Consider the following 24,837-nt stretch of genomic DNA (forward strand, 5'->3'; position numbering starts at 1 on the left):
ACAACCTGGATACCAAAAGGAGATGCCAGTTTCAGGAAGCCAGAAATGGGAAAAGGGACCACATATAGACATGTGAGAGTACATGGGTATTCATGTACCATGCTTTTTCATTAGGATGCAACCTGCTAAAATGATCTTTTCTTCCTAACCACATGTGCGGAGAACAGCCTTCTCCAGCTGTTTCTCCATATGGGAGAACCAGGACCACAATAACCAAAATTCATACACCAGGGAGTTCCCTGGTGGCTCAGCAGGTTAAGGATGCAGCATTGCCACTATTGTGGCCCCAGTGGCGGATATAGTATGGGTTCAATTCCTGGCCCTGAAACTTCCCCCATCACAGGGGCATCCAGAAATAGATAAATAAATACAAATAAAGTGAAAATTCATACATCAGGACATGTGATCCAATGAGAAACAAAATGATGTCCCTTCTGGGTAGGAGAGGGAGCCTAGGAAATATAGTTCAGATGCCAAAATGCCAAACTTTCCAGGTCATTTTCATAGACAGAAGATCCTGGGAGTGTGGTAGCAACACCAAACGAGTTCCCTGGTGGCTCAGGGGGTTAAAGACCTAGTGTTGTCACTGCTGTGGTGCAGGTTTGATCCCTAGCCAGGGAACTTCCAAGTGCTGTGGGCGGGGTATGGGGAGCACTGATACCAAATCAGACTTTTCTCGGGAAGCAGTGACCTAACAGTGGCGGGTGAGCCGTTTAAGCTGGCCAATTTGGCAAACACGCAGAGCACAGGGAATCTTGGGGTTCAGTCTTGCTGGAATGAGATAATTTCTAGGTAAGCAGCGGTCATGAGTCTAGTCTGACCACAGAGCACAAAGGCAGGCCCTGGGGCCCTGCTCTCTGCTTAAAGTGAGCTCTATGAAGGCTGTCATCTGACGCCTCGTGGAGTGCTGTCCCCTTGGGAATTCACCAGCATTTCTGTAGCCCTTTCATCCAGGCAGAAGTCCCCACCCTTCCCTCAGTCCTCCCCTCTAGACACAGCCACACCACCTCTCTCTTCTTTCAGGCATCAGTTTTTTTCTTGGCTTCCCTCTCTCTCTCACTACTTTTTTTTTTTTTTTTTTTGGTCTTTTTGCCATTTCTTGGGCCACTCTTGCGGCATAGGGAGGTTCCCAGGCTAGGGATCTAATTGGAGCTGTAGCTGCTGGCCTACACCACAGCCACGGCAACGCTGGATCCGAGCTGTGTTTGCGACCTACACCACGGCTCACAGCAATGCCGGATCCTTAACCCAATGAGCAAGGCCAGGGAACGAATCCGCAACCTTGTCGTTGCTAGTCGATTCGTTAACCACTGCGCCACAACGGGAACTCCTCACTCACTATTTTTTTTGGAAATGTTTTTTATTTTTTTGGCCATGCCCATGCTGTGGGGAAGTTCCCAGGCCAGGGATCGAACCTGTGCCACAGCAGTACCCCAGCCAGAGCAGTGACAACGCTGAATTCCTAATTGTTAGGCCACCTGGGAACTCCTTGGCTTCTCTTTAAAAGGCCGCTGCCCCGACTGCTGGCCACTTGAACCCCATCATCCTCCTTCTGCTGGGCCCTCCCTGCACGCCTGCCCTGTGTGTCTCTCTCTCACTTGAATTCCTGACTTGGCTGCTACCTGCCCATCTTTCACAGCCAGATGTCTAGAACCTCAGGCAGCTCCTGGGAGAGGCCTCAGTGCTCCTGCTGTCTGTCCATGACCTGGTTCCTGACTCAATCAGCACACGTAAAGCAGATTCTCACACTTTTGCAGCATCAGCAGCCCCTGGGGGCTTGTTCTAACACAGCAGGCTTGGCCCCACCCTGAGTGGCCCTGATTCAGCATGTCTGCAACGGGGCTCCAGAATTTGCATTCTTTTTTTTTTTTTTTTTTTTTTTTTTTTTTTTTTGTCTTTTGTCTTTTTAGGGCCACACTTCTGGCCTATGGAGGTTCCCAGGCTAGGGGTTATAGCTATAGCTGCCAGCCTACATCATAGGCACAGCAACGCCAGATCTGAGTCGTGTCTTCGATCCACACCACACTCATGGCGATGCTGGATCCTTAACCCACTGAGCAAGGCCAGGGATCGAACCCGAGTCCTCATGAATCTTAGTCACATTAGCCACTGAGCCATGATGGGAACTCCAGAATTTGCATTCTTTACATGTTTCCAGATAATGCTGATGCTCTGATCTAGGGACCACACTTTGAGAACTATTGTTCCGTCTAAAGCAGGTGAGTCTTGCAGAGAATAGTCATTCTCAAAGTGTGGCCTTTGAACCTGCAGCGTTCACCCGGACAAGGTAAATGCTAGTGTAAATTCAAAATGTAATTTCCGGAGTTCCCGTCGTGGCGCAGTGGTTAACGAATCCGACTAGGAACCATGAGGTTGCGGGTTCGGTCCCTGCCCTTGCTCAGTGGGTTAATGATCCGGCGTTGCCGTGAGCTGTGGTGTAGGTTGCAGACTCGGCTCGGATCCTGCGTTGCAGTGGCTCTGGCGTAGGCCGGTGGCTACAGCTCCGATTCCACCCCTAGCCTGGGAACCTCCATATGCCGCGGGAGCGGCCTAAGAAATAGCAACAACAATAACAACAACAACAACAACAACAACAACAAAAAAAAGACAAAAAGACAAAACAAAACAAAACAAAACAAAAAAACAAAATGTAATTTCCTCTCCTCCCCTCCCCTCTCCTCTCCTTTCTTTTCCTTTCCTTTTCTTTTTTGGCTGCACCCACAACATACTGATGTTCCAGGACCAAGAATCAGATCTGAGCCACAGCTGCGGCAATGCCGGATCCTTAGCCCATTGCGCTGGGCTGGGAATCAAACCTGCAGAGACAACACCCCATCCTTAACCCACTGCACCACTGCGGGAACTCCTCCAAATGTAATTACAAAAATGTTCGTTCCCTGAGCTTACCCCAAACTATTTAGACAAGCCCCCTGATGATTCTGGAGCAGACTCACAGGTTAGAACAAGCTCCCCATCCGTACAGCCCTTGGGTTATTTTTGTAAAACTCGTGGGAAACCTGAACCCGGAGAGGCACCCCCGTAAACATGCAGGGAATGGGACCAGAGCCCAGGTCTTCAGGAGGCAGGGCCTCGAGACTTTCCATCTGCCTTTCCTGGGTGTCTAGGGCAGTCTGACCTCGCTGGAGCCTGGCCTGCCTTGTGCCCCATGACAGGAGGTGGGCACGGTGCCTCCGAGCCTTCCTCCTATTAATAGCGCTCACCCTGTGTGGTAGTGTCCATAGCTTTGCAATCCGGCTTCTCCCATGACCCCCAGCTGCCTCTTCGGGAGCTGGGCAGCCCCTTGTGGGGGCAGCCTGGAGGCGTGGGGGGTTACACTGTAGTGAGTGTTCCTGGGTAGAGGAGGGCAAGGGGGCAAAGGCAGGAGCTGGGTGATCCCGCACCCCACCTTCCCCCTTCCTGCTGGGAGCACCTGAGGGCCACCCCCTCGATGCCACTCCTGCTGTGTGTGTGGGGGTGTGTGCGCACGTGCTTTGAAGTGGTTGTTGTTTTTTTGGCCATGCACGTGGCATGCACAAGTTCCTGGGCCAGGGATCAAACCCAAGCCCAAACCTATGGATACTGACGATGCCGTTATCCCTCACTCACTAGGCCACCAGGGAACGCTTGTTGTGTTGTTTCATGAAACTTTTTAAATTTTATTATTATTTTTTTAATTTTCAGGGCCACTCCTGAGGTATATGAAAGTTCCCAGGCTAGGAGTCAAATCGGAGCTGCAGCTTCCAGCCTACGGCAATGCCAGATCCAAGCTGCATCTGCCACGCACACCGCAGCACACAGCATCAACGGGTCTTTAACCCACTGAGCAGGGCCAGGGGTCAAACCTGAGTCCTCATGGATACTAGTCGGGTTCATTACCACTGAACCACAAGGGGAACTCTTGTTTAATGAACCTTTTAAACATACACAGAAGTAGGGAAAACACGACCATGAGCCCTATATGCCCCACATCCAGTTTCAACTACGATTTGGCCACAGTTGACTCATCTATTCCTTTTTCTTTTGTGAAGTCTTTTAAAGGAAATGCCAGTAATCCAGCCTCTTCAGCCCCACATTCTTCAGGATGCATCTCTAAATATGGCCATTTTCACAGCGGAAACGAATCCGGCTAGGAACCATGAGGGCCTGCCTCAGTGGCTTAAGGATCCATCATTGCTGTGAGCTGTGATGTAGGTCGCAGACATGGCTCGGATCCTGCGTTGCTGTGGCTGTGGTGTAGACCAGCAGCTGTGGCTCCAATTGGACCCCTAGCCTGGGAACCTCCATATGCTGTGGGTTCAGGTTGCGGGTTCAATCCCTGGCCTGCCTCAGTGGGTTATGTAAGCCGTTTTCTTACATAACCCCGCTGCTAGACAGTACGTAACAGAATCGACAGGAATGCCTTAGGATTATCTAATAGCCTGTCCATAATTAATTTTCCCTGAATTGTCATAAAAATGCCTTTTAACTATTGGATTGTAGTAAAGTGGACAGTCTTGTCTTTCTTTTGTGCTATACCATTCCGTGGACTATTTCTCCTCACCTACCAAATGAGAATTAAATGAGATAACTAATCCTTTGACTCAGAATCCAAATAAGGTCCATACCAGTGCTGGCCAATAAAAATATCACGTGAGTCACAAATGTGAGCCTCGTAAGTAAAGGTTTTCTAATATGCACATTGGAAAAACGAAAAAGAGGTAAATGATATTACTTTTAATAATTACCTATTATGCAACCCAACATATAAATTTATTATCATTTCAGCATGTCATCATCAATAGTGTTAATGTGATATTTTCCTTTTTTTTTTAGTAAAGAGTTTTCTAGCACATCTCCATAGCCACACATGGCTGGTGGCTTCTGTTCTGGACAGCTCAGATCTGTACGTTATGCGCGTTGTTTTTCTCCTAAGCCTCTCAATTCCAGGGAAGTCCCCTCTCTTGGTCTCTCCTGTGCTGGTAACTTGTAGAAACAGGGTACCATTTCTGTAGAGTGTCCCATGTACTGCTTTGTCTCCCCACCTTTATTTTCTTTGGTACCCCTGTGACTTGGGGGTGGGGTGTCTCAAATCCAAGCCACAGCAATGACAATGAGAGGTCCTTAACCTGCTGAGCCTCCAGGGACCTCCAGCTAATTTGTCTCTTTGCGTCCCTGTGGTCTCCTCCAACTTTCCCCTCTGTTTTCCACATTTATCACAAATGGAGTTAACCCTAAAGACCTGATTATTGAGGAATTCCCGCTGTGGGTTAAGAATCTGACTGCAGAAGTTCCTGTCGTGGCACAGCAGTAACAAAGTTGACTAGTATCCATGAGGACTCGGGTTCAATCCCTGGCCTCGCTCAGTGGATCCAGTGTTGCCATGAGCTGTGGTGTAGGTTGCAGATGCAGCTCAGATCCCGTGTGGCTGTGGCTGTGGTGTAGACCAAGAGCTGCAGCTCTGATTCAACCCCTAGCCTGGGAATTTCCTTCCATATGCCGCAGGTGTGGCCATAAAAGCACAAAAAGAGGGAGTTCCCGTTGTGGCACAGTGGTTAACGAATCCGACTAGGAACCATGAGGTTGCGGGTTTGATCCCTGGCCTTGCTCAGTGGGTTAAGGATCCGGTGTTGCCGTGAGCTGTGGTGTAGGTTGCAGACGCAGCTCAGATCCCATGTTGCTGTGGCTCTGGTGTAGGCCAATGGCTACAGCTCTGATTGGACCCCTAGCCTGGTAACCTCCATATCCTACGGGAGTGGCCCTAGAAAAGGCAAAAAGACAAAAAAAAAAAAAACAAAAAAAAAACCCGGCACAAAAAGAAAAAAAAGAATCAGACCGCAGTGTCTCGGGCCACTGCAGAGCTGTGGGTTTCATCCCCGGCCTGGTGCAGGGGGTTAAAGGATCTGGCATTGCTGCAGCGGTGGCATACTTCGGAGCCAAGGCTCAGATTCAGTCCCCTGGTGGGGAACTTCCATATGTTGCAAATACAGCCAAAACATGAAAAAAAAAAAAAGAGGACTCGATTATTTAGAGTTGGAGTTTTGTTCATGTTTTAGGAGGTTTTTTTTTTTTTGATAAGAACATTTTATCAATGGTGCCCATCCCTTCCTATACCTGACATGAGTCAGAGCGTACATGACGTCTGTGGACGTTAATCAGTGGAGTCAGGTGGTGATAGCTGGACCACTCCTTTGGGAAATGGGCCATCAACTTTCCACCTGATGCTTTCAACACCTGATAATCATTACCTGAATCCTTTAATAGGTGGTGGTTCTCACTCTTGAGTGGCATCAGCCTCACTTGGAGGGCTTCTTTTTTTTCCTCCCTTTTTTTTTTAGGGCCACACTCCCGCAGCATATGGAAGTTCCCAGGCTAGGGGTTGAATAGGAGCTGTAGCTGCCAACCTATGCCACAGTCAGCAACATGGGACCCAAGATGCATCTGTGACCTACACCACAGCTCACAGCCAGATCCTAGACCCACTGAGCAAGGCCAGAGATCCAACATGCATTGTTTCTGCTGCGCCACAATGGGAATCCCTTGGAGGGCTTCTTAAGCTCCCCATGGACTGGCTGCTGCCCCAGAGTTTCTGATTCTGTAGCTCTGTGGAAGGGCAAGAAGTTGTGTTTTTTGTCTTTTTGCCACTTCTTGGGCTGCTTCCGCGGCATGTGGAGGTTCCCTTGTTAGGGGTCGAATTGGAGCTGTAGCCGCCAGCCAACGCTAGAGCCACAGCAACGCGGGATCCCAGCTGCGTCTGCAACCTACACCACAGCTCATGGCAGCGCCGGATTGTTAACCCGCTGAGCAAGGGCAGGGACCGAACCCGCAACCTCATGGTTCCTAGTCGGATTCGTTAACCACTGCGCCATGACGGGAACTCCTCAGATTTGATCCCTGGCTCAGAAATTTCCATACGCCACGGGTGGGGCAATAAAACAAAAATAAGTAAATAAATGAGTGGGGCCCATCTAGTGGGGATTTCAGGTCCTCTAGCACCCAGGTAGGTGAGGGCTGTTCTATGGGGCTTTGGCAGCCACTGTTCTCTGAGCCCGTGCCACCCACTGTGCCAGACCCTGACCTGATCATCTCATTTAACCCTCGTAACAGCACAAAGCGGTTGAGACCTATGTTCCAGCTGAGCAAACTGAGGCTCAGAGAGATCATATCTTGCCTAAGGACACACAGCAAGTCAGTGGACACACAGTAGAGTGGGATGGGACCTAGGTCTGGGTGACCCTGGACTTGAGCCCTTAGCCACCATGCTGCATGGCCCTCTGGGTAAGTGTCACCTCCTCTGTGCCCCTGTAGAGACTCTGGCCAACCTGCCCTCCGCTTCTGGTTGCAGGATGTTCGCTTCCTCCTCCTCCTCTGGACGGCGAGGACTCGCTCCCTGACCTGGACCTCCTCCCACCGCCGCCGCCACCGCCCCCTCCAATGTACCTGCCTCCTCCTGACCAGGAGCCCCCGGCCTCCGTGGGGGCCCTCGTGTCAGACTTAGAGCAGCTGCACTTGCCCCCACCCCCGCCCCCACCACAGGTATGGCCACCCCTTGGTCAATGGAGCCCCTTAAGTCAGGGGAGAGAGGGCCTGGGCTTCTTGGGATTTTAAGCCTAGAGGTTGTTTGTTCCATTATCTCTCTTCAAAACACTTTCAGGCTTATAAAAATTAGATGTGTTTATCAAGGTCCCTGGAGAAGGGGTGCCACACCCTTTTCCCCACTAAGTACCTCCTTCAGCCCTGAGGAAGAGGTTGTCCTGTGTCTAAGCTAAGTCCCTTCTGTTGCACAGGAAACCACTCCCCTTTTTTGGCCTCCCTGCAGCATATGGAGTTCCTTGGCCAGGGATCAGATCCAAGCCACAGTTGTGACTTACGCTGCACCTGTGGCAGTGCCGGATCTTTAACCCACTCTGCTGGGCCAGGGATCAAACCTGAGACCTGGCACTGCAGAGATGCTGCCAATCCCGTTGCGTTGCACCAGGACCTCCAGGAAACCCATTTTTAATCCTCTACCCTTTGCAGAGGTGCTAGAGAAATAGGAGGGCTTCTGGGATAGGGGAAACCCTGATTTCAAGAGATTCCTTCAAGGCAGGAGTAGCTCTGACTGGTTGAAAGAACCCTGGGTGAGGAGCTGGGGGACCTGGGCTCCAGTGGCCATCATTACTTAAGTTTTTTGTGTTTTTTTGTCTTTTTAGAGCCACACCCGCAGCATATGGAAGTTCCCAGGCTAGGGGGGTTGAATTGGAGCTACAGCTGCCAGCCCACACCACAGCCACAGCAATACCAGATCTGACCTATACCACAACTCATGGCAACGCTGGATCCTTAACCCACTGAGTGAGGCCAGGGATTGAACCTGCATCCTCATGGATAGTAGTTGGATTCGTTACTGCTGAGCCACAACGGGAACTCCACCACCATTACTTTCTGCTAAGAGACTTCAATCAAGTCCCTTGCTTCTAGGGGTCTTAGTTTCTGCCTCTGTACACAGGGGCTGAGGTGCCTGGTGCCACCAGATGAGAAGCAGAGCTGAGGGCTGTGAGGGGTCCACACTGGATGACTGTTCTCCCCTTCTCTCCCCATAGGCGCTGGTGGAAGGGCCTCCACTGCAGCCTCAGCCCAGTCCTCTCCGGCCCATGGAGGAGCTGCCACCTCCCCCAGAAGAGCCTGTCAGCTTACCTGAGCGGGAGGCCTCCACAGGTACGGGCCCGGGGCTGGAAAAGGTGTGCTGCCCCCAGGGGCCCTCATGGGACCAGCATGGGCTTCCAGCGGGGCTAGGAGAACATGGACCACCGCGTCTGTCCCAGCTCACAGTACAGTGATGGGCCTTAGAGTTGTACATCAATGTGATTTTTCTTAACTTTTTCTTTTTTTAATTGTTTTGTTTTTTGTCTTTTTAGGGCCCAGCCTGCGGCATATGGAGGTTCCCAGACTAGGGGTCTAATCAGAGCTGTAGCTGCTGGCCTACACCACAGCCACAGCAACACCAGAGCCAAGCAGCGTCTTCGACCTACACCACAGCTCACGTCAACACCGGATCCTTAACCCACTGATCGAGGCCAAGGATGGAGCCTGAAACATCGTGGTTCCTAGTTCGATTCATTTCCGCTGCACCACGACGGGAACTCCCAACGGTTTTTTTTTTTTTTGGCTGCACCTGCTGGATGTGGTAGTTCCCAGGCCAGGGATCAAACCCGTACCACAACAGCAATCCAAGCCAAAGCAGTGACAACACCAAATCCTTGACCTCCTGAGCCACCAGGGAACTCCCTGATTTTAAATTTTAGCTTTTTAATTTTTTTTTTTTTTTTTTGTCTTTTTGCCATTTCTTGGGCCACTCCCGCGGCATATGGAGGTTCCCAGGCTAGGGGTCGAATCGGAGCTGTAGCCACCAGCCTACGCCAGAGCCACAGCAACACGGGATCCGAGCCGCATCTGCAGCCTACACCACAACTCACAGCAATGCCGGATCGTTAACCCACTGAGCAAGGGCAGGGACCGAACCCGCAACCTCATGGTTCCTAGTCGGATTCGTTAACCACTGTGCCACGACGGGAACTCCCTAATTTTTTTTAACTTTATTTTTTTTTCTTTTTAGGCCATACCTGCAGGATATGGAAGTTCCCAGGCTAGGGATCGAATTGGAGCTGCAGCTGCTGGCCAGTGCCACCGCCACAGCAATGCAGGATCTGAGCTGTGTCTGCAGCTCCGCCACAGCTTGCAGCAATACAGGATCCTTAACCCACTGGGTGAGGCCGGGGATCAAACCTGCATTCTTATGGATGCTAGTCAGACTTGCTGTTGAGTTTCCACTGAGCCACAATGGGAACTCCTAGAGTTTAGCTTTTTAAAGGCCTTTTGCCTTCTCTCTCTCTCTCTTTTTTTTTTGCCACAATGTGTAGCATCTTGATATGGGGTTGAACCCAGGCCACAGTGATAAAAGCACTAAGTCCTAACCACTAGACCATCAGGAAACTCCCTATTTGCTTCTTCATGCTCCTCATGACCCTCCCCATGAGCTGAGTTGCACTCCCAACCCCCAGGGGTTCAAGGCAGAGACCTGGAATCTGGGCGGGTTTTGGGTGGTGACTGGGTACATTTCTCCCAGACTGAGCGAGTCACAGCCTGTGTCTCTCTACCCCAGACATCTGTGCCTTCTGCCACAAGACTGTGTCCCCCCGGGAGCTGGCCGTGGAGGCCATGAAGAGGCAGTACCACGCCCAGTGCTTCACATGCCGCGTCTGCCGCCGCCAGCTGGCTGGGCAGAGCTTCTACCAGAAGGATGGGCGGCCCCTCTGTGAGCCCTGCTACCAGGTAAACCCCAGGCAGTTATCCAGGTGCCAGGTGTTGTATTATCCCCATCCCTACAACAATCCTGGGAGGCGGGCACAGCTGACCCATTTTATAGATGAGGAAGTTGAGGCTCAGGGGAGGGAAGGGACTCAGCCAGGGTGTGTTCATTTCTCGTGGCTGCTGTAACAAAGGACCACAAACGTGGTGGCTTCAGACAACACACATTTATTCTTATAGTTCTGGAGGTCAGAAGTCCAAAATCAGTCTCCCTGAGTCAGAATCAAAGTTTTTTTCTCCCTCTGGAGGCCCTAAGGGATTATCTGTTTCCCTGCCATTTCCAGCTTTTAAAGCTGCACTTCTTGGGTCCTTTGTCTACCTTTGTCCTTCAAAGTTGACAAGGTGGCATCTTGCATCAGTGTCCTTTTTCCTACTGTGTCATATCTCCCATTTATAAAGGTACTTGTGGAGTTCCCCTATGGCGTGGCAGGTTAAGGACTTGGTGTTGTCACTATAGCAGCTCAGGTCACTGTGGTGGCGCAGGTTCAGTCCCTGGCCAGGGAACTTCCACACACTGTGGCTATGGCCAAAAGGAAAAAAAAAAAAAGATACTTGTGATGATAGTTGGGGGCCACCCGGATAAGCCAAGATGATCCCCCCACCCCAAGGTCCCTAACTCTGTCACATCTGCGAAGTCTCTTTTGCCATCCAGGAGAGTCACAGGTTTCAGGCTTGGGCCCTGGCTGTCTTTGGGGGCATTCGGCATCTAGCCTGTCACACTCCTGATGGCGGTGAAATTGGCGTTCTGCCCCAGGCCTGGCTGGTTCTGAAACCTGTCTGTGGTGTTGCCACTCACTCACCTAGAGCCATGAGGTTCCAGTGTGTGGTGTGACGAGCATCTCTGGGGACCACATGCAGCCTGGGAGGCTAGTTGGGAGGCAAAGGTGTGGATTTGCTAGCGCTCTGGTAGCACACGTTGGCAGTTTTCAGTGTGATATACAGACCCCCCTCCCCCCCTGCCACGGGACACAGCACCTGGGGTGCAGTGGGCCTCACTTTGCCCTTAGGGATTGGTAGCACCTGGCAATCTGCATTTTAATAAGTCTCAGGTAGTTCTAATACACATTGAAATTTGAAAACTACTGATTTAGGAGCTCCTGTCGTGGCTCAGTGGTTAACGAATCCGACTAGGAACCCTGAGGTTGCAGGTTCGATCCCTGGTCTTGCCCAGTGGGTTAAGGATCTGGCGTTGCTGTGAGCTGTGGTGTAGGTCACAGACGCAGCTCAGATCCCATGTTGCTATGGGTCTGGTGTAGGTTGGCAGCTACAGCTCCGATTAGACCGCTAGCCTGGGAACCTCCATATGCCGTGAGTGTGGCCCTAGGAAAGGCAAAATGACAAAAAAACAAAAACAAACAAACAAAACTACTGGTTTAAAGGGTTAGAGTATTTGGAGTTGGGACTGTGAAAACTCAGAATGATCTAATCACAGGCAGCAGGTGCTATGGGAGGAGAGAGGAGCTAGGATGTCCCACCCTGTGCCTGTGACCCCATCAACATGCCAGTGGGGAATGGCCTCAGCCCTCCCCAGCCTGGAGCCACGCAGGGGTGGGGTGGCCCGGAGGGGTGAGGGTGGGCCCACAGCTGAGAACAGCCAGGAGGGGCTTCGGCAGCATGCTGGGGGGGGGGACAAGGGCTGCCCTGAGGACAGGGAGGGAAGGGGAAATGCTGCCCCCACCAAGCACACTGTCCAGACACACCTGTCCCGACACACCTGTCCAGAGGAAATCAGGTTAAGATGGACGGGAACACAGGAAGGAGAAGAGGCATGTGAAGGAGCAAATGTGGATGGGGGTGGGGGGATGGAGGGTGGGGTTGTTGAGGGAATGGGGGGGTGGGGGGGACGGGCTTTGTCTGCCTTAGTAATAACCCCCTTTCTTTTTCTCTCGCATCCCTCCTCCTGCCAAAAGGGATTTGAGGAAGTTTATAAGAATGCACATATACCTGTAGTCAATTATAATGTTGTATACTTAAAACTTTCTTGTTAAGATGGAGTTCCCTCGAAGTTCCCATCATGGCTCAGTGGTTAACAAATCCGACTAGGAACCATGAGGTTGCAGGTTCGATCCCTGGCCTTGCTCAGTGGGTTAAGGATCCGGTGTTGCCGTGAGCTGTGGTGTAGGTCGCACATGTGGCTCAGATCTGGCATGGCTGTGGCTGTGGTGCAGGCTGGCAGCTGCAGTTTCGATTAGACCCCTAGCCTGGGAACCTCCATATGCCACAGGTGTGGCCCTAAAAAGCAAAAAAAATTAGAAAATAAAAATAAAATCTGCCTCTGCCACTTACTAGCTCTGTGACCTACTTTATGGGGTTGCTCTGAGGATTAAGTTAAAATAGTGTTTATAAAATGCATCGTTGTCATCCTAGCTGCTAACACATTATTTTCAGTGCATCATGCACTTTAATAAATACAGTAAAGTATTAACTGGAGTTCCCGTCGTGGCGCAGTGGTTAACGAATCCGACTAGGAACCATGAGGTTGCGGGTTCGGTCCCTGCCCTTGCTCAGTGGGTTAACGATCCGGCGTTGCCGTGAGCTGTGGTGTAGGTTGCAGACGCGGCTCGGATCCTGCGTTGCTGTGGCTCTGGTGTAGGCCGGTGGCTACAGCTCTGATTCAACCCCTAGCCTGGGAGTCTCCATATACCGAGGGAGCGGCCCAAGAAATTGCAAAAAAAAAAAAAAAAAAAAAAAAAAAGATGGAGTTTCCTCAGAGCTCAGTTGGTTAAGGATCCAGTGTTGTTGCTTCTAATTACAGCTGTGGCTCGGGTTCGATCCCTTCCCTGGGAACTTCTGCATGCCGTAGGTGCAACCAAAAATAAATAAAATAGAAGCACCCGTTGTGACTCAGTGGTAACAAACCCGAACAGTATCCATTAAGGCTTCAGGTGTGATCCCTGGTCCCGCTCAGTGGGTTAAGGATCTGGCATTGCCGTGAGCTGCAGTGTAGGTCACAGACAAGGCTCGGATCTGGCTGTGCTGTGGCAGTGGTGTTGACCCCTAGCCTGGGAACTTCCATATACAGCCAGTGCAGCCCTAAAAAAGTAATAATAATAAGTTAAATAAATAAATAAACTTTTGTTGTTAAGAGGACAGATCTCATATTAGATAATCTTACCACAATAACATTAACAAAATTTTTTAAGGGACGCCTCTAATACTATGAGATGTAAAATAAAGAAATCAAAACAGGAGTTCCCATCATGGCACAGCGGAAATGAATCCAACTAGGAACCATGAGGTTGTGGGTTCAAACCCTGGCCTCGCTTAGTGGGTTAAGCATCCAGTGTTGCTGTGAGCTGTGGTGTAGGTTGCAGACACGGCTCGGATCTGGCGTGGCTGTGGCTGTGGCTGGCAGCAACAGCTCCAATTAGACCTCTAGTCTGGGAACCTCCATATGCCTCTGGCACGGCCCTAAAAGGACAAAAGACCAAAAAAAAAAAAAAAAGAAAGAAAAAGAAATCAAATCAGAGGAAAATCAATGTAGTAAGTGAGATGAGATCAAAGGAGAGTTGGTACCCAAAAATATGTGAGTGAAAGACCCCTATGCTCATTCTTAAAAGTGGAGCATGGGATTGAACCTCCATATGCCTTGGGTCACTGCTGTGGTGTGGGTTCAATCCCTGGCCTGGGAACTTCAACATGCCAAGAACAAGGCCAAACCCCCCCCCCCCAAACAAGCTTCCAAGTGGCCAAATGGAAAAGGGAGTGTTTCAAGGTTTATTGTCCATAAAATAAAACACACACCAGTTCCTCTAGGAGTGTCTTTTACCGACCGAAGTGTTAGAGGAATTTCTTCTATTGCATGTCAGGGACCCTGGTCTCAAGCATTTCCTAGTAATAAAACAATGCGGTCATATAACTGAATCACTTTGTTGTACAGCAGAAATTATCACGACCTTGTAAATCAACTATACTTCAATAAAACTTCTTTTGTTTTTTTGATTTTTTAGAACTGTACCTGTAGCATATGGAGGTTCCCAGGCTAGGGGTCCAGTCAGAGCTACAACTGCCAGCCTACACCACAGCCACAGCCACAGCCACAGCAACATCAGATCTGAGCCGTATCTGCAACCTATATCTGGCAATGCAGGATCCTTAACCCCCAACGAGGCCAGGGATGGAACCATGAGGTTGAGTCGGACTTGTCTCTGCTGTGCCACAATGGGAACACCTTCAATAAAACTTTAAAAAATGAAAACAACAACAACACAGTCATAGCTTTATTTATGGCAGGATTCCTTATAGTAAATCTGGGATACAGTGCCAAACTCAATCCCTTCTAAGCCGTGTGGAGATTCTGGTGGTAGTAGTTCTAGGCCCATGGCATGAAAGTAAAGTGAGCACCTCTCCCAGTCCCCTGGCCTCCTAGGCTCCTATGGGTAGCTGATCTGATGCCCCTTGTGGTTTAGAGTAGGCACCCCCATGGCGTGGCTCTGAGGCATGGCTCTCTGTCCCAGGACACCCTGGAGAAGTGTGGCAAGTGTGGCGAGGGGGTCCGGGAGCACATCATCAGGGCGCTGGGCCAGGCCTTCCACCCCACCTGCTTCACCTGTGTCACCTGTGCCCGGTGCATCGGGGACGAGAGCTTTGCGCTGGACAGCCAGAATGAGGTGTACTGCCTGGACGACTTCTACAGGTACAAGAGGGTCCATGTACTAGGAGGGGCAGGGAGGGCGGGGCGGAGGAGCTGGCCTGAGTGCTGGGGGCTGGGTCAGAGCTTTCCTGCCGTCTCCGGGCCCGCCCAATCCAGGTCTGCCTGTCCCACGTACCCCATGTTTGACTGAGCACTTGCTTGTAGCTAACATTTTTTGAGCAGTTACACTGTAGCAGGCACTCCACTTGGGTTTAGGCCATTTAGACCCAAAACTGACTTCCAGGAGTTCCCTTGTGACTCAGCGGGCTAAACATCCAGCATTGTTGCTGCAGTGGCTTGGGTCGCTGCTGTGGTGTGAGTTCAATCCGTGGCCTGGGAACTTCAACATGCCATGAACAAGGCCAACCTCTTCCCCCCAAAACAACCCAAAATACCCCCCTGTCTTCCAGGCAGGCACTATTAAGGGTTCTGGTTTTTATTGTACTTTTTGCCCAATATTGACATTTACTACACCTGTCATATCACAGATCTTTCCCTCTATTACCAATTTTTTCTTTTAGATTTTGACTGCTTAATATTTTTTTTTAAACTACACTATCTTTGGAAAGGTAGTTTTAGATTTAGAAAAATTGCGCAGAAAGTGTAAGAGTTCTAGAGCTCCTGCTGTGGTGCAACAGGATCGGCAATGTCTCTGCAGTGCTGGGATACAGGTTTGATCCCCGGCCCATCACGGTGGGTTAAGGATCCAGCCGTTGCCACAGCTGCAATGTAGGCATAGGTTGTAACTGCAGCCTGAATCTGACCCCTGGCCTAGGAACTCTGTATGCTGTGGGGTGGCCAAAAAAAAAAAAAAAAAAAGGAGATTAAAAAAGAAAGTGTAGAAGTTCTCGTCATGGCGCAGTGGTTAACGAATCCGACTAGGAACCATGAGGTTGCGGGTTCGGTCCCTGCCCTTGCTCAGTGGGTTAACGATCCAATGTTGCCGTGAGCTGTGGTGTAGGTCGCAGATGCGGCTCGGATCCCGAGTTGCTGTGGCTCTGGCGTAGGCCGGTGGCTACAGCTCTGATTGGACCCCTAGCCTGGGAACCTCCATATGCCGCAGAAGTGGCTCAAAGAAATAGCAAAAAGACAAAAAAAAAAAAAAAAAGTGTAAGAGTTCCGTTTACCTGAATCTGACTAGGAACCAGGAGGTTACAAGTTTGATCCCTGGCCTTGCTCAGTGGGTTAAGGATCTGGCGTTGCTGTGAGCTGTGGTGTAGGTCGCAGACGAGGCTCGGATCCCGCGTTGCTGTGGCCCTGGCATAGGCCAGCAGCTACAGCTCCGATTGGACTCCTAGCCTGGGAACCTCCAAATGCTGTGGGTGCGGGGTCCTAGAAAAGGCAGAAAGACAAAAAAAAAAAAAAAAAAAAAGAATCCAACTAGTATCCATAAGGATGATCCCTGGCCTCGATCAGCTGGTTAAGGATCCGACATTGCCATGAGCAGTTGCTCAGGTTGCAGATGTGGTGTGGCTATGGCGTGGGCTGGCAGTCGAAGCTCTAACTCATCCCCTAGCCAGAGAACGTCCATATGACACAAGTGCAGCCCTAAAAAGACAACAAAACAAAACACCCCCATGACTTAACTTTGGAGCTTTGCTCTCAAACACCAGACCACATTGCCTCCCCTCTGAGCTGGAGCCGTATCGAGTGGTAGCAGCACACGTCTCTGTGAGGCTCCATCCCTGCCCTCGAGTCGCTCACTTCCCACAGGGAGGGACAAATGTGCTTAGTGAGAAAGGAAAGAAGAAAATGAAATACAAGACGCATGAAATGGATCCCTCTGAACACACATGAGAGTTCTCTGCTTTCTCAAATTCCAGCCTTCCTTGGTCACTTCTTTGCCTTGAGCTAATTATACCCTGGGAAGCCAAGTCTAATTACCCGGGTCTCTCCATCCACTCCTGCCAGGAAGAAATAGGCATTTGTGGTTGTAGCTTCAGGTGCAGTTGCATAGCACCAGGTCTGAAATAGCTCTGGGAGGTGAACGTGAACCGCCCAGGGTTCTGACAGCTAATTTCTATGGCCGGTGGCGTGAACACCTCCAGAGTGTGGGTTTCTCTCCCTCTAGGAAATTCGCCCCTGTGTGCAGCATCTGTGAGAATCCCATCATCCCCCGAGACGGGAAGGATGCCTTCAAAATCGAGTGCATGGGAAGAAACTTCCATGAAAATTGCTACAGGTGTGAGGTGAGTGAAACAGTGATGATTTTGTAAGTTGCTGCAGATCCTGTGTAACTGCCGCCCCAGCCCTATTGAGAACCAGGCCCTGGGGCAGGACAAATCCTCTGCTCTCAAATTTCTTCCCATCCAACACAGAGACAAGTAAGGTTGGAGGGAATCCCTGTTGTGGCTCAGTGGTAACGAACCCAACTCGCATCCATGAGGATGCAGGGTTGATCCCTGGCCCCTGGTCAGTGGGTTAAGGGTCCGGCATTGCCCTGAGTTGCTATGTAGGTAGCAGACGCAGTTTGGTTGGGTCTGGTGTGGCTGTGAGCTGTGGTGTAGGCTGGCAGCTCCAGCTCTGATTTGACCCCTAGCCTGGGAACTTCCATATGCCGCAGATGCAGCTCTAAAAAAAAAAAAAATAATAAGGTTCGAAATGATTACACACGTAGTCTATTAATCAGAACTCTTTGAGTTAATGATAGAAACCAAGCTCAACCTTCTTTCTGCAAGAAAAGGGATCTTCCAGCAGGCTCTGGGTGGGGACATCCCCGATAACATCCTGGGGCTCTCTCCACCTCTCGGTTCTCCCCTTTTGTGTGTTTGCTTCATTTTCTCTTCTGTGGGTTGGTGTCCTCCCACAGAAGAGAAAAAGGCAGGGGACACAGGGCATGGTCATGGCTGGCTCAGGTTTATATCCTTCCAACTTGGAAACCATACCCAGGATCCCACATAGTCCCAAGAAGGCTTCTGATTCACCCACCTTGGGTCACGTGCCCATTCTGGACCAATCGGTGGTCAGGAGCTATGATTCATAACCTCTGGGGCCAGGGAGGCAGAACTCTTATGAAACAGACTGGGGTGGATACAACCATAGGAAGCAAGAAAAAGATGCTGGGCAGACCTACACCACAAGTGTCCTTCCAGGTACTAAGAAGGAACTTATATAAATCAACTTTGGGAAAAAGAAGGCAGTGAGCAAGTCTAACGAGGTTGGTGCAGTTGAAGGCACTCTTTTTCTTTCTTTCTTTTTTTTTTTTCTTTTTTGACCACACCCACGGTGTGTGGAAGTTCCCAGGCCCGGAATCAAATCCCAGCCGCAGCTGCAGCAGCACTGGATCTTTAACCCACTGCTTTGCAGTAGAGACAACGTCAAAGGCACGCTTATAGGAGTTCCTGCCATGGCGCAGTGGGTTAAAAATCTGACTGTAGTGGCTTGAGTCGTTGCCAAGGTGCAGGTTGGATTCCCAGTTCTATGCATTGGGTTAAAGGATCTGGCATTGCTCCAGCTGCAGTGTAGGTCACAGCTGTGACTTGAGTTCAGTCCCTGGCCCAAGAACTGCCATGTGCTGTGAGTGTGGCCATGAAATTAAAAAAAAAAAAAAAAAGCCACTCTTATAGAGGAGGCATTGCTTAACCTGGGTTTTGCAGGATGGGTGGAAGTTTGCCACATATTCAGAGAGGGAAAAAGAAGTACAGAAAGAGGCAAGGGGAGTTCCCATTGTGGCTCAGTGGTTAACGAATCTGACTAGGAACCATGAGGTTGTGGGTTCGATCCCTGGCCTCACTCAGTGGGTTAAGGATCCGATGTTGCCGTGAGCTGTGGTGTAGGTCACAGATGCAGCTCAGATCCTGAGTTGTTGTGGCTCTGGCGTAGGCCGGCGGCTATAGCTCCGATTGGACCCCTAGCCTGGGAACCTCCATGTGCCCTGGGTGCGGCCCTAGAAAAGGCAGAAAGAGGCAAGGACCTGTAAAATCTCACAGTGGCATCAGTGAGCCTGAAGCATCGGGAGAAGTAGAAATTTCTAGGTGTGTCTGAGTACAGCATGGCGAATGGTGTGGTAACTATGGGGCCAGAGAGAAAGAAAAGACCCCGTGTGCCAAGCTAAGAAGTCTGGACCTCAGGCTACAGGGAGTGGGGAGGCTGGTTGGAAGTGCGTGCAGTAGTCCCAGCAGGAAATGCCGGGGAGTGGGGTGGAGGTGACACAGGCCCCACACTCAGAAGGCTCCTGTGCTTGGTTTGAAGCTCTGCTGTCATTTTTAGAAATTCTTCATTTTGAATACGGGGCTCTCCATTTTCATTTTTGCCCTGAACCTTGCAAATTATATAGTTACTCCTGCTGAGGAGGCTCCAAGAGTCCTCCCCTCCCTCTTCTTGTCACCCCCATGTCACTGATGTTTCTGTCTTCCTTGGTGATGGTGACAGAGTTATCACCTAAGTGGGCACTCCCAGACCAAATCTCTTAACCAGCCAAGGAGTGATTCCAAATCTTTATTTCCTCCCACTTATTTTTTATTTGTCTTTTTTTTTTTTTCCCTTAGGGCTGCACTCATGGCATATGGAGGTTCCCAGGTTAGGGGTCGAATCGGAGCTACACCTGCCGGCCTGAGCTACCACTGCCGGCCCAAGCCACAGCCACAGCAATGAAGGATCCAAGCTGCATCTGTGACCTACACCAAGCTCACGGCAATGCCGGATCTTTAACCCGCTGACCAAGGCCAGGAATTGAACCCTCATCCTCATGGATCCTAGTCAGGTTTGTTAACCACTGAGCCATGATGGGAATTCCTATTCCCTCCCATTTAAACAGATATGTGGAGCCAAGAGGCCATTTTCACTGAACATGACCAGGAAGCTTAGCTGAGAAGTTGACACACTGCTTCATAATTATGTTGATTTGTTGGTTATAGTTCAAAGTCCAAGTGATAACGCATCTTGAAAGAACAATGATGAAATTCAAGTGCTGTTGTCCCTGCCTTAGACCACGTTAGGTCCAGTGGCAAGTGGCATTTCCCTGAGCCTGGCTAGTGAGCAAATTACCCTCCCAGCTTGTCTTTGATCAGCTTGGCCAAGGCTACGGGAACATTACCCAGGCTGCTACGGTGAGTCAATTTGGACTCTAGCAGCTGTGTTTCAGACTGTAAGCCTCCAGCTGCAGCAACCTGGAGCAGATTTGGGGTCCTGTTTCTCTAGGAAGGGAAATGGGTTTCAAGGTACTGTCCACACTGCCATTCCTGCTTATTTTGTCATCTAGATTATTTCTTTCTTTCTTTCTTTTTTTTTTTTTTTTTTTTTTTGTCTTTTTTGCCTTTTCTAGAGCCGCACCTGCAGCATATAGAGGTTCCCAGGCTAGGAGTCGAATCAGAGCTGTAGCCACCAGCCTGTACCACAGCCATAGCAACACGGGATCTGAGCCGCGTCTGCAACCTACACCACAGCTCACGGCAATGCCGGATCCTTAACCCACTGAGCAAGGCCAGGGATCGAACCCGCAACCTCATGGTTCCTAGTCGGATTCGTTAACCACTGAGCCACCACGGGAACTCCTCGTCTAGGTTATTTCTTACTGTTGTTGGAAGGGTGACACAACTTTCATACTCAGCTAGTTTTTTTTTTTTTAATTTTTATGCTCGCACCTGGGGCACATGGAAGCTCCTGGGCTAGGGATAGAATCAGAGCTGCAGCTGGAACCGCAGCCATAGTAACACGGATCTGAGCTGCATCTGAATCCTGCACTGCAGCTGCATCCTGTGCTGCAGCTTGCGGCAACCCCAGGTCCTTAAGCCACACAGGAACTCCATCATGTTGAGTTTTTTTGTTTGTTTGTTCATGTTTTAGGACCGCACCCACCCATATGGAGGTTCCCAGGCTAGGGGTCGAATTGGTGCTGTTGCTGCTGGCCTACACCACAGTCACAGCAAAGCAAGGATCCAAGCCATGTCTGCCACCTACCCCACAGCTCACGGCAGCGCCAGATCCTTAACCCACTGAGTGAGGCCAGGGATCGAACCTGTGTCCTCATGGATGCTAGTCAGGTTCGTTAACCGCTGAGCCACAACAGGAACTCCATCATGTTGAGTTTTTAATATATAAAATGCTTTCATATACACATGCCTTCTTGAATCCTAATGACGATCTTGTGATAGGGGACTTACTGTCCCCATTTAAGATGAAGAAACAGGCCAAGAAAGCGGTTCTGCCCCTGCTCTTCTGGGCTGGCCGGCTTTCTGTCACCTGACAGCTCCTTCACAGACTGTGTGACACCATCATAGTTGAGATGTTTTCTCACTTGATTCTGATTTAGAAGAGTTCACATGTGCCTTTTGGGGACTTGAGGTTTGGCACTCGATGCTCTCAGAATGCCATACAAGTGGCCTTTTGGAACAGCACAGGTCCTGGCATTAACTAGCCCAGGATTCCCTAGAGAGACTCTAGAGGTGCAGTTCTAGGGACAAGACACACGAGGGCGCCCTCCCCAGCTGGCTGTGTTGGGTCAGGATGGCACCCGTGACCCCAATTGTCTCTATGGAGAATAGCTCCTCTGGGCAGATCAGGGCAGCTTCCAGAGGATTCCAGCTGTGCGCTGAGCCTGGTCTCTGGACATTAAATGTTCCTGTTATTAGTCTCCCATATGTGTCCTGGTGAGGCCCAGAGGAGGTGCAGCCTCATGGCAGAATGGTGACATTGGCAAAGTTTGGGCCCCTGAATCCCCATCCTCCTCGTTCTAAAATCTTTTTTGGTGATTTTGGAGTTTCCAGGTGGCTCAGTTGGAATCCAGCATTGTCACTGCTGTGGCTCTGGTTACTGCTGTGGCTCAGGTTTGATCCCTGGCTTAGAAACTTCCGCATGCCAAAAAATAAAAACGTAAAAATTAAAAAAAAAAAAAATCTTTTGGTGATTTAGAGACATTAGAAATGTTAAAGTTTGTGCCAGTGTTAGGGCTGTCCAGGTGGTAGGATGACAGAGAGACCCCTAGACTCTGAAGCTGGAGATCTGGTCCTGTCCCAGATGTGGAACCCACCCCTCCCCAGACCTCAGGGAGGTTAAGGCCCTTCTAGTCCTTTCCACGATCCCTCAGGGGCCTCTCTGCCGAAGGCCCTCCTCTCCCCACAGTGTCCTCGGTTCTCCCCTCAGCTTATTCCGTTCATTGCATCGGTGGGTGCTGGTGAGTCCCACCTGTGTGGGTCCAGGCCGCAGTGCTCAGGCCTGGGGTCCATCTACGTGTGTCTTGTTCCCACAGGACTGCAGGATCCTCCTGTCTGTGGAGCCCACGGACCAAGGCTGCTACCCTCTGAACAACCGTCTCTTCTGCAAGCCGTGCCACGTGAAGCGGAGCGCGGCGAGCTGCTGCTGAGGGCACCCGTGGGCTGGGGCCAAGGTCGCACACTAGCCCCGCTCGGGGCCCCTCCCTAACTTGTTTCCCTTCCTCTCCTGCTCTTGCACACTTTCCTTCCTAGCCGCACCGGGACCAGCCTGAGGCTCGGCCCATCATGTCCTGGATTCGGGGCTGAGCCTCCTCCCAGCTCAGAGCTGGATGGTTGGCAGAAAGCAGCCTTCATGCTCTCCTCTGGGCACTGGAAAGCCCTGTACCTTGAACATCATTCCCCAGGGGTCCCATCTCTGTGGCTCTGGCTCCTCTGGCTCGCTGACCTTGACCCCCATTTCCAGGGGTGAGTTGGGGTGAGTCTCCAGATGGTGCCTGGGTCTCTAGCAGTGGGGTGCTGAGACCAGCTTTTGCAGGATTGAGCTGTTTGAGTGAAACTCCCAAGTCCCTTAAAAAGCACTGTTTTTAAATTTGAAGTTTAAATGATGAGAAACATTCTTTGGATTTGGGGGGAGGAATTTTTTTTTTTTTTTGCCTTTTATGGCTGCACCCGCGGCATATGGAGGATCCCAGGCTAGGGGCCCAATCAGAGCTGTAGCAACCAGCCCCCCGGCTCCAGCCACAGCAATGCAGGATCCAAGCCACATCTGTGACCTACACCATAGCCCACAGCAATGCCAGATCTTTAACCCACTGAACAAGGCCAGGGATTGAACCCATATTCTCATGGATGCTAGTCAGGTTCATTAATTGCTGAGCCACAGTGGAAACTCTGGGAAAATCTTAGTAGAAAATGTCTTCCTTTGTTCATAAATCTACAAGATTGACCAACTAGTGGCATGGCCATGGACTTCCCACGCTGGGGACATGTCACACTGACAGGGGGCCCAGGCCAAAGTGTGAACCTGAACAGCAGGGGAGGAGCAGAGGGTGACATGCTGACATCCATGACCTCAGCAATCCCTCCCCCCTGCCTTCTGGCGCCACCTTCTGTGATTCAACAGACATTGATTGAGTGCGGAGCAGAGCCCAGGAGCTCTAACTGTGCCTCCTGCAACCTTGACTGGGGGCCCATGCACACACACTCACACCCACACACTCTCACACTCTCCCCCAGGACAGTGATAGCGGTCTCCTCCAACCCCTACTCCAGCCTCCCAGCCCAGACTCCCCTGTGACCACTGCCTCCTCAAGGCCACACCTAGAAGATTCTCCCTTTCAAGGAAAATCTCTTTTGTTGCTTTGTAACCTCTGAGACATTTTGTGGGGCCTGAACAAATTAAATCCCTGGGGCCATCTGGATGAACCACGTGCTCCTAGGAGGATGCCCTGGCCTCCAGGTAAAGGGCCCCTTAAGGGCTTCAGAGCAGAGCAGGGCTTCTTGCCTGAAGCTTAGAGCAGCGAGTCCAAAACTCCAGGCCTTCACAGACCTCCACCCTCTATTGTACAAGGACCTTTTAGTCTCTTACTTCCTTAATATGTTTAAACTCAAAATACTGTTTTTTTAATCACCAGTTTAGTTGTATGCTAAGCAGTATATCCATGCAGTCACATGTTACTGTGCTAGTTATAGATGAAAATAAATGCATAGCATTCATTTGTCTGTGTTCTAACCAGGTAAAAACACCAGTCTTTGATAGAAGCGCCAGAAAAAATGTCTGGGCATCTGCTCAGTGCTGCAGGAGTGCATAGCATGGGCCTGTCCCTCCTCCCCACCAGCAGTGAGGTGGCTGCTGGGTGATCACGTGGTGCCATTGCTGTGGGAGGTTGTCTAAGGCCACCAACTCCCTTCAGCAGAGTTGACGCCAGCCTCAGGATGCGCTCTCTATGCGGGACCCTGGGACCACTCCCTGTGGGCTGCCCACTGCAGCTCAGGCACTGCCAGCTGGATTTGGTGAGCGCTTGACCTGGGGGCCAGCGACTCTGGTCTCAGACCTGGCTCTGCTGCTCAGCAGTGTAGACCGGTTATTAGCCCTCGGAGCTTCGCTTTTCTCACCTCTGAAATGTGAACAATACTAACATCTACCAGACAGGGCTGCTGGGATGGGAAGAAGTGCTGGGCTGGGGAGCTTTCTGACCAGCCCATAGGTCCCTAATCTGTCTGGCGCTGCCTGATAGTCCCTTTTTCTTCTTTCTTTTTTGGCCGCCCCAGGTCACAGAGTTCCTGGGCCAAGGATCAGATCCAAGCCATAGTTGTGAGCTGTGGATCCCTTTTTTTTTTTGTCCTAGGGCTGCATAGGCATCATATGGAGGTTCCCAGGCTAGGGTCAAGTCAGAGCTACAGCTGCCAGGCTACACCACAGCTCATGGCAATGCTGGATCCTTAACCCACTTAGGCTGGAGGTCGAACCCACATCCTCATGAATACTAGTCGGGTTTGTTAACCACTGAATCACAATGGGAACTCTCAATGTATGGATCCTTTGCCCCCACTGGGGCCAGGAAACGAGCCTGCATCCCAGCACTCCAGGAATGCTGCCAATTGATGGGTCAGGGATTGAATCCGAGCTGCAGCTGCAACAATGCTGGATCCTTTAACCCACTGCGCCTCAGGAGATTGAACTGGTGCCTCTCCTACGACCTGAGCCACTTCAGTGGGACATTTAACCTA

General features: G+C 50.7%; 1 protein-coding gene across 5 annotated transcripts in view; it reads left to right on the plus strand.

The window, feature by feature from the left end:
• FBLIM1 (filamin binding LIM protein 1) overlaps positions 1–23,823 on the plus strand; it is a 30,118-nt gene extending 6,295 nt beyond the window's left edge. For 2 of the 5 annotated variants that reach the window (XM_021095390.2, XM_003127630.7), the window contains exons 4-9: positions 7,322–7,512; positions 8,559–8,673; positions 10,118–10,287; positions 14,781–14,959; positions 17,028–17,145; positions 22,143–23,823. In XM_021095390.2, the coding sequence (XP_020951049.1) occupies positions 7,322–7,512; positions 8,559–8,673; positions 10,118–10,287; positions 14,781–14,959; positions 17,028–17,145; positions 22,143–22,256 (887 nt within the window). In that variant the 3' untranslated portion in view covers positions 22,257–23,823. Of the gene's footprint in view, positions 1–4,326; positions 5,287–6,748; positions 7,513–8,558; positions 8,674–10,117; positions 11,611–12,383; positions 13,783–14,780; positions 14,960–17,027; positions 17,146–22,142 lie in introns of those variants that run through there. The other 3 variants (XM_084962988.1, XR_014807128.1, XR_014807127.1) reach the window with 3 other exon arrangements.
• Positions 23,824–24,837: the final 1,014 nt, after the last annotated feature.

The sequence above is a fragment of the Sus scrofa genome, chromosome 6, assembly GCF_054392235.1.
Source record: "Sus scrofa isolate SSC_HxYL_T2T_F1_AM1 chromosome 6, Sscrofa_HxYL_maternal_Yorkshire_Landrace_v2.0, whole genome shotgun sequence".
Classification (NCBI taxonomy): Eukaryota; Metazoa; Chordata; class Mammalia; order Artiodactyla; family Suidae; genus Sus; species Sus scrofa.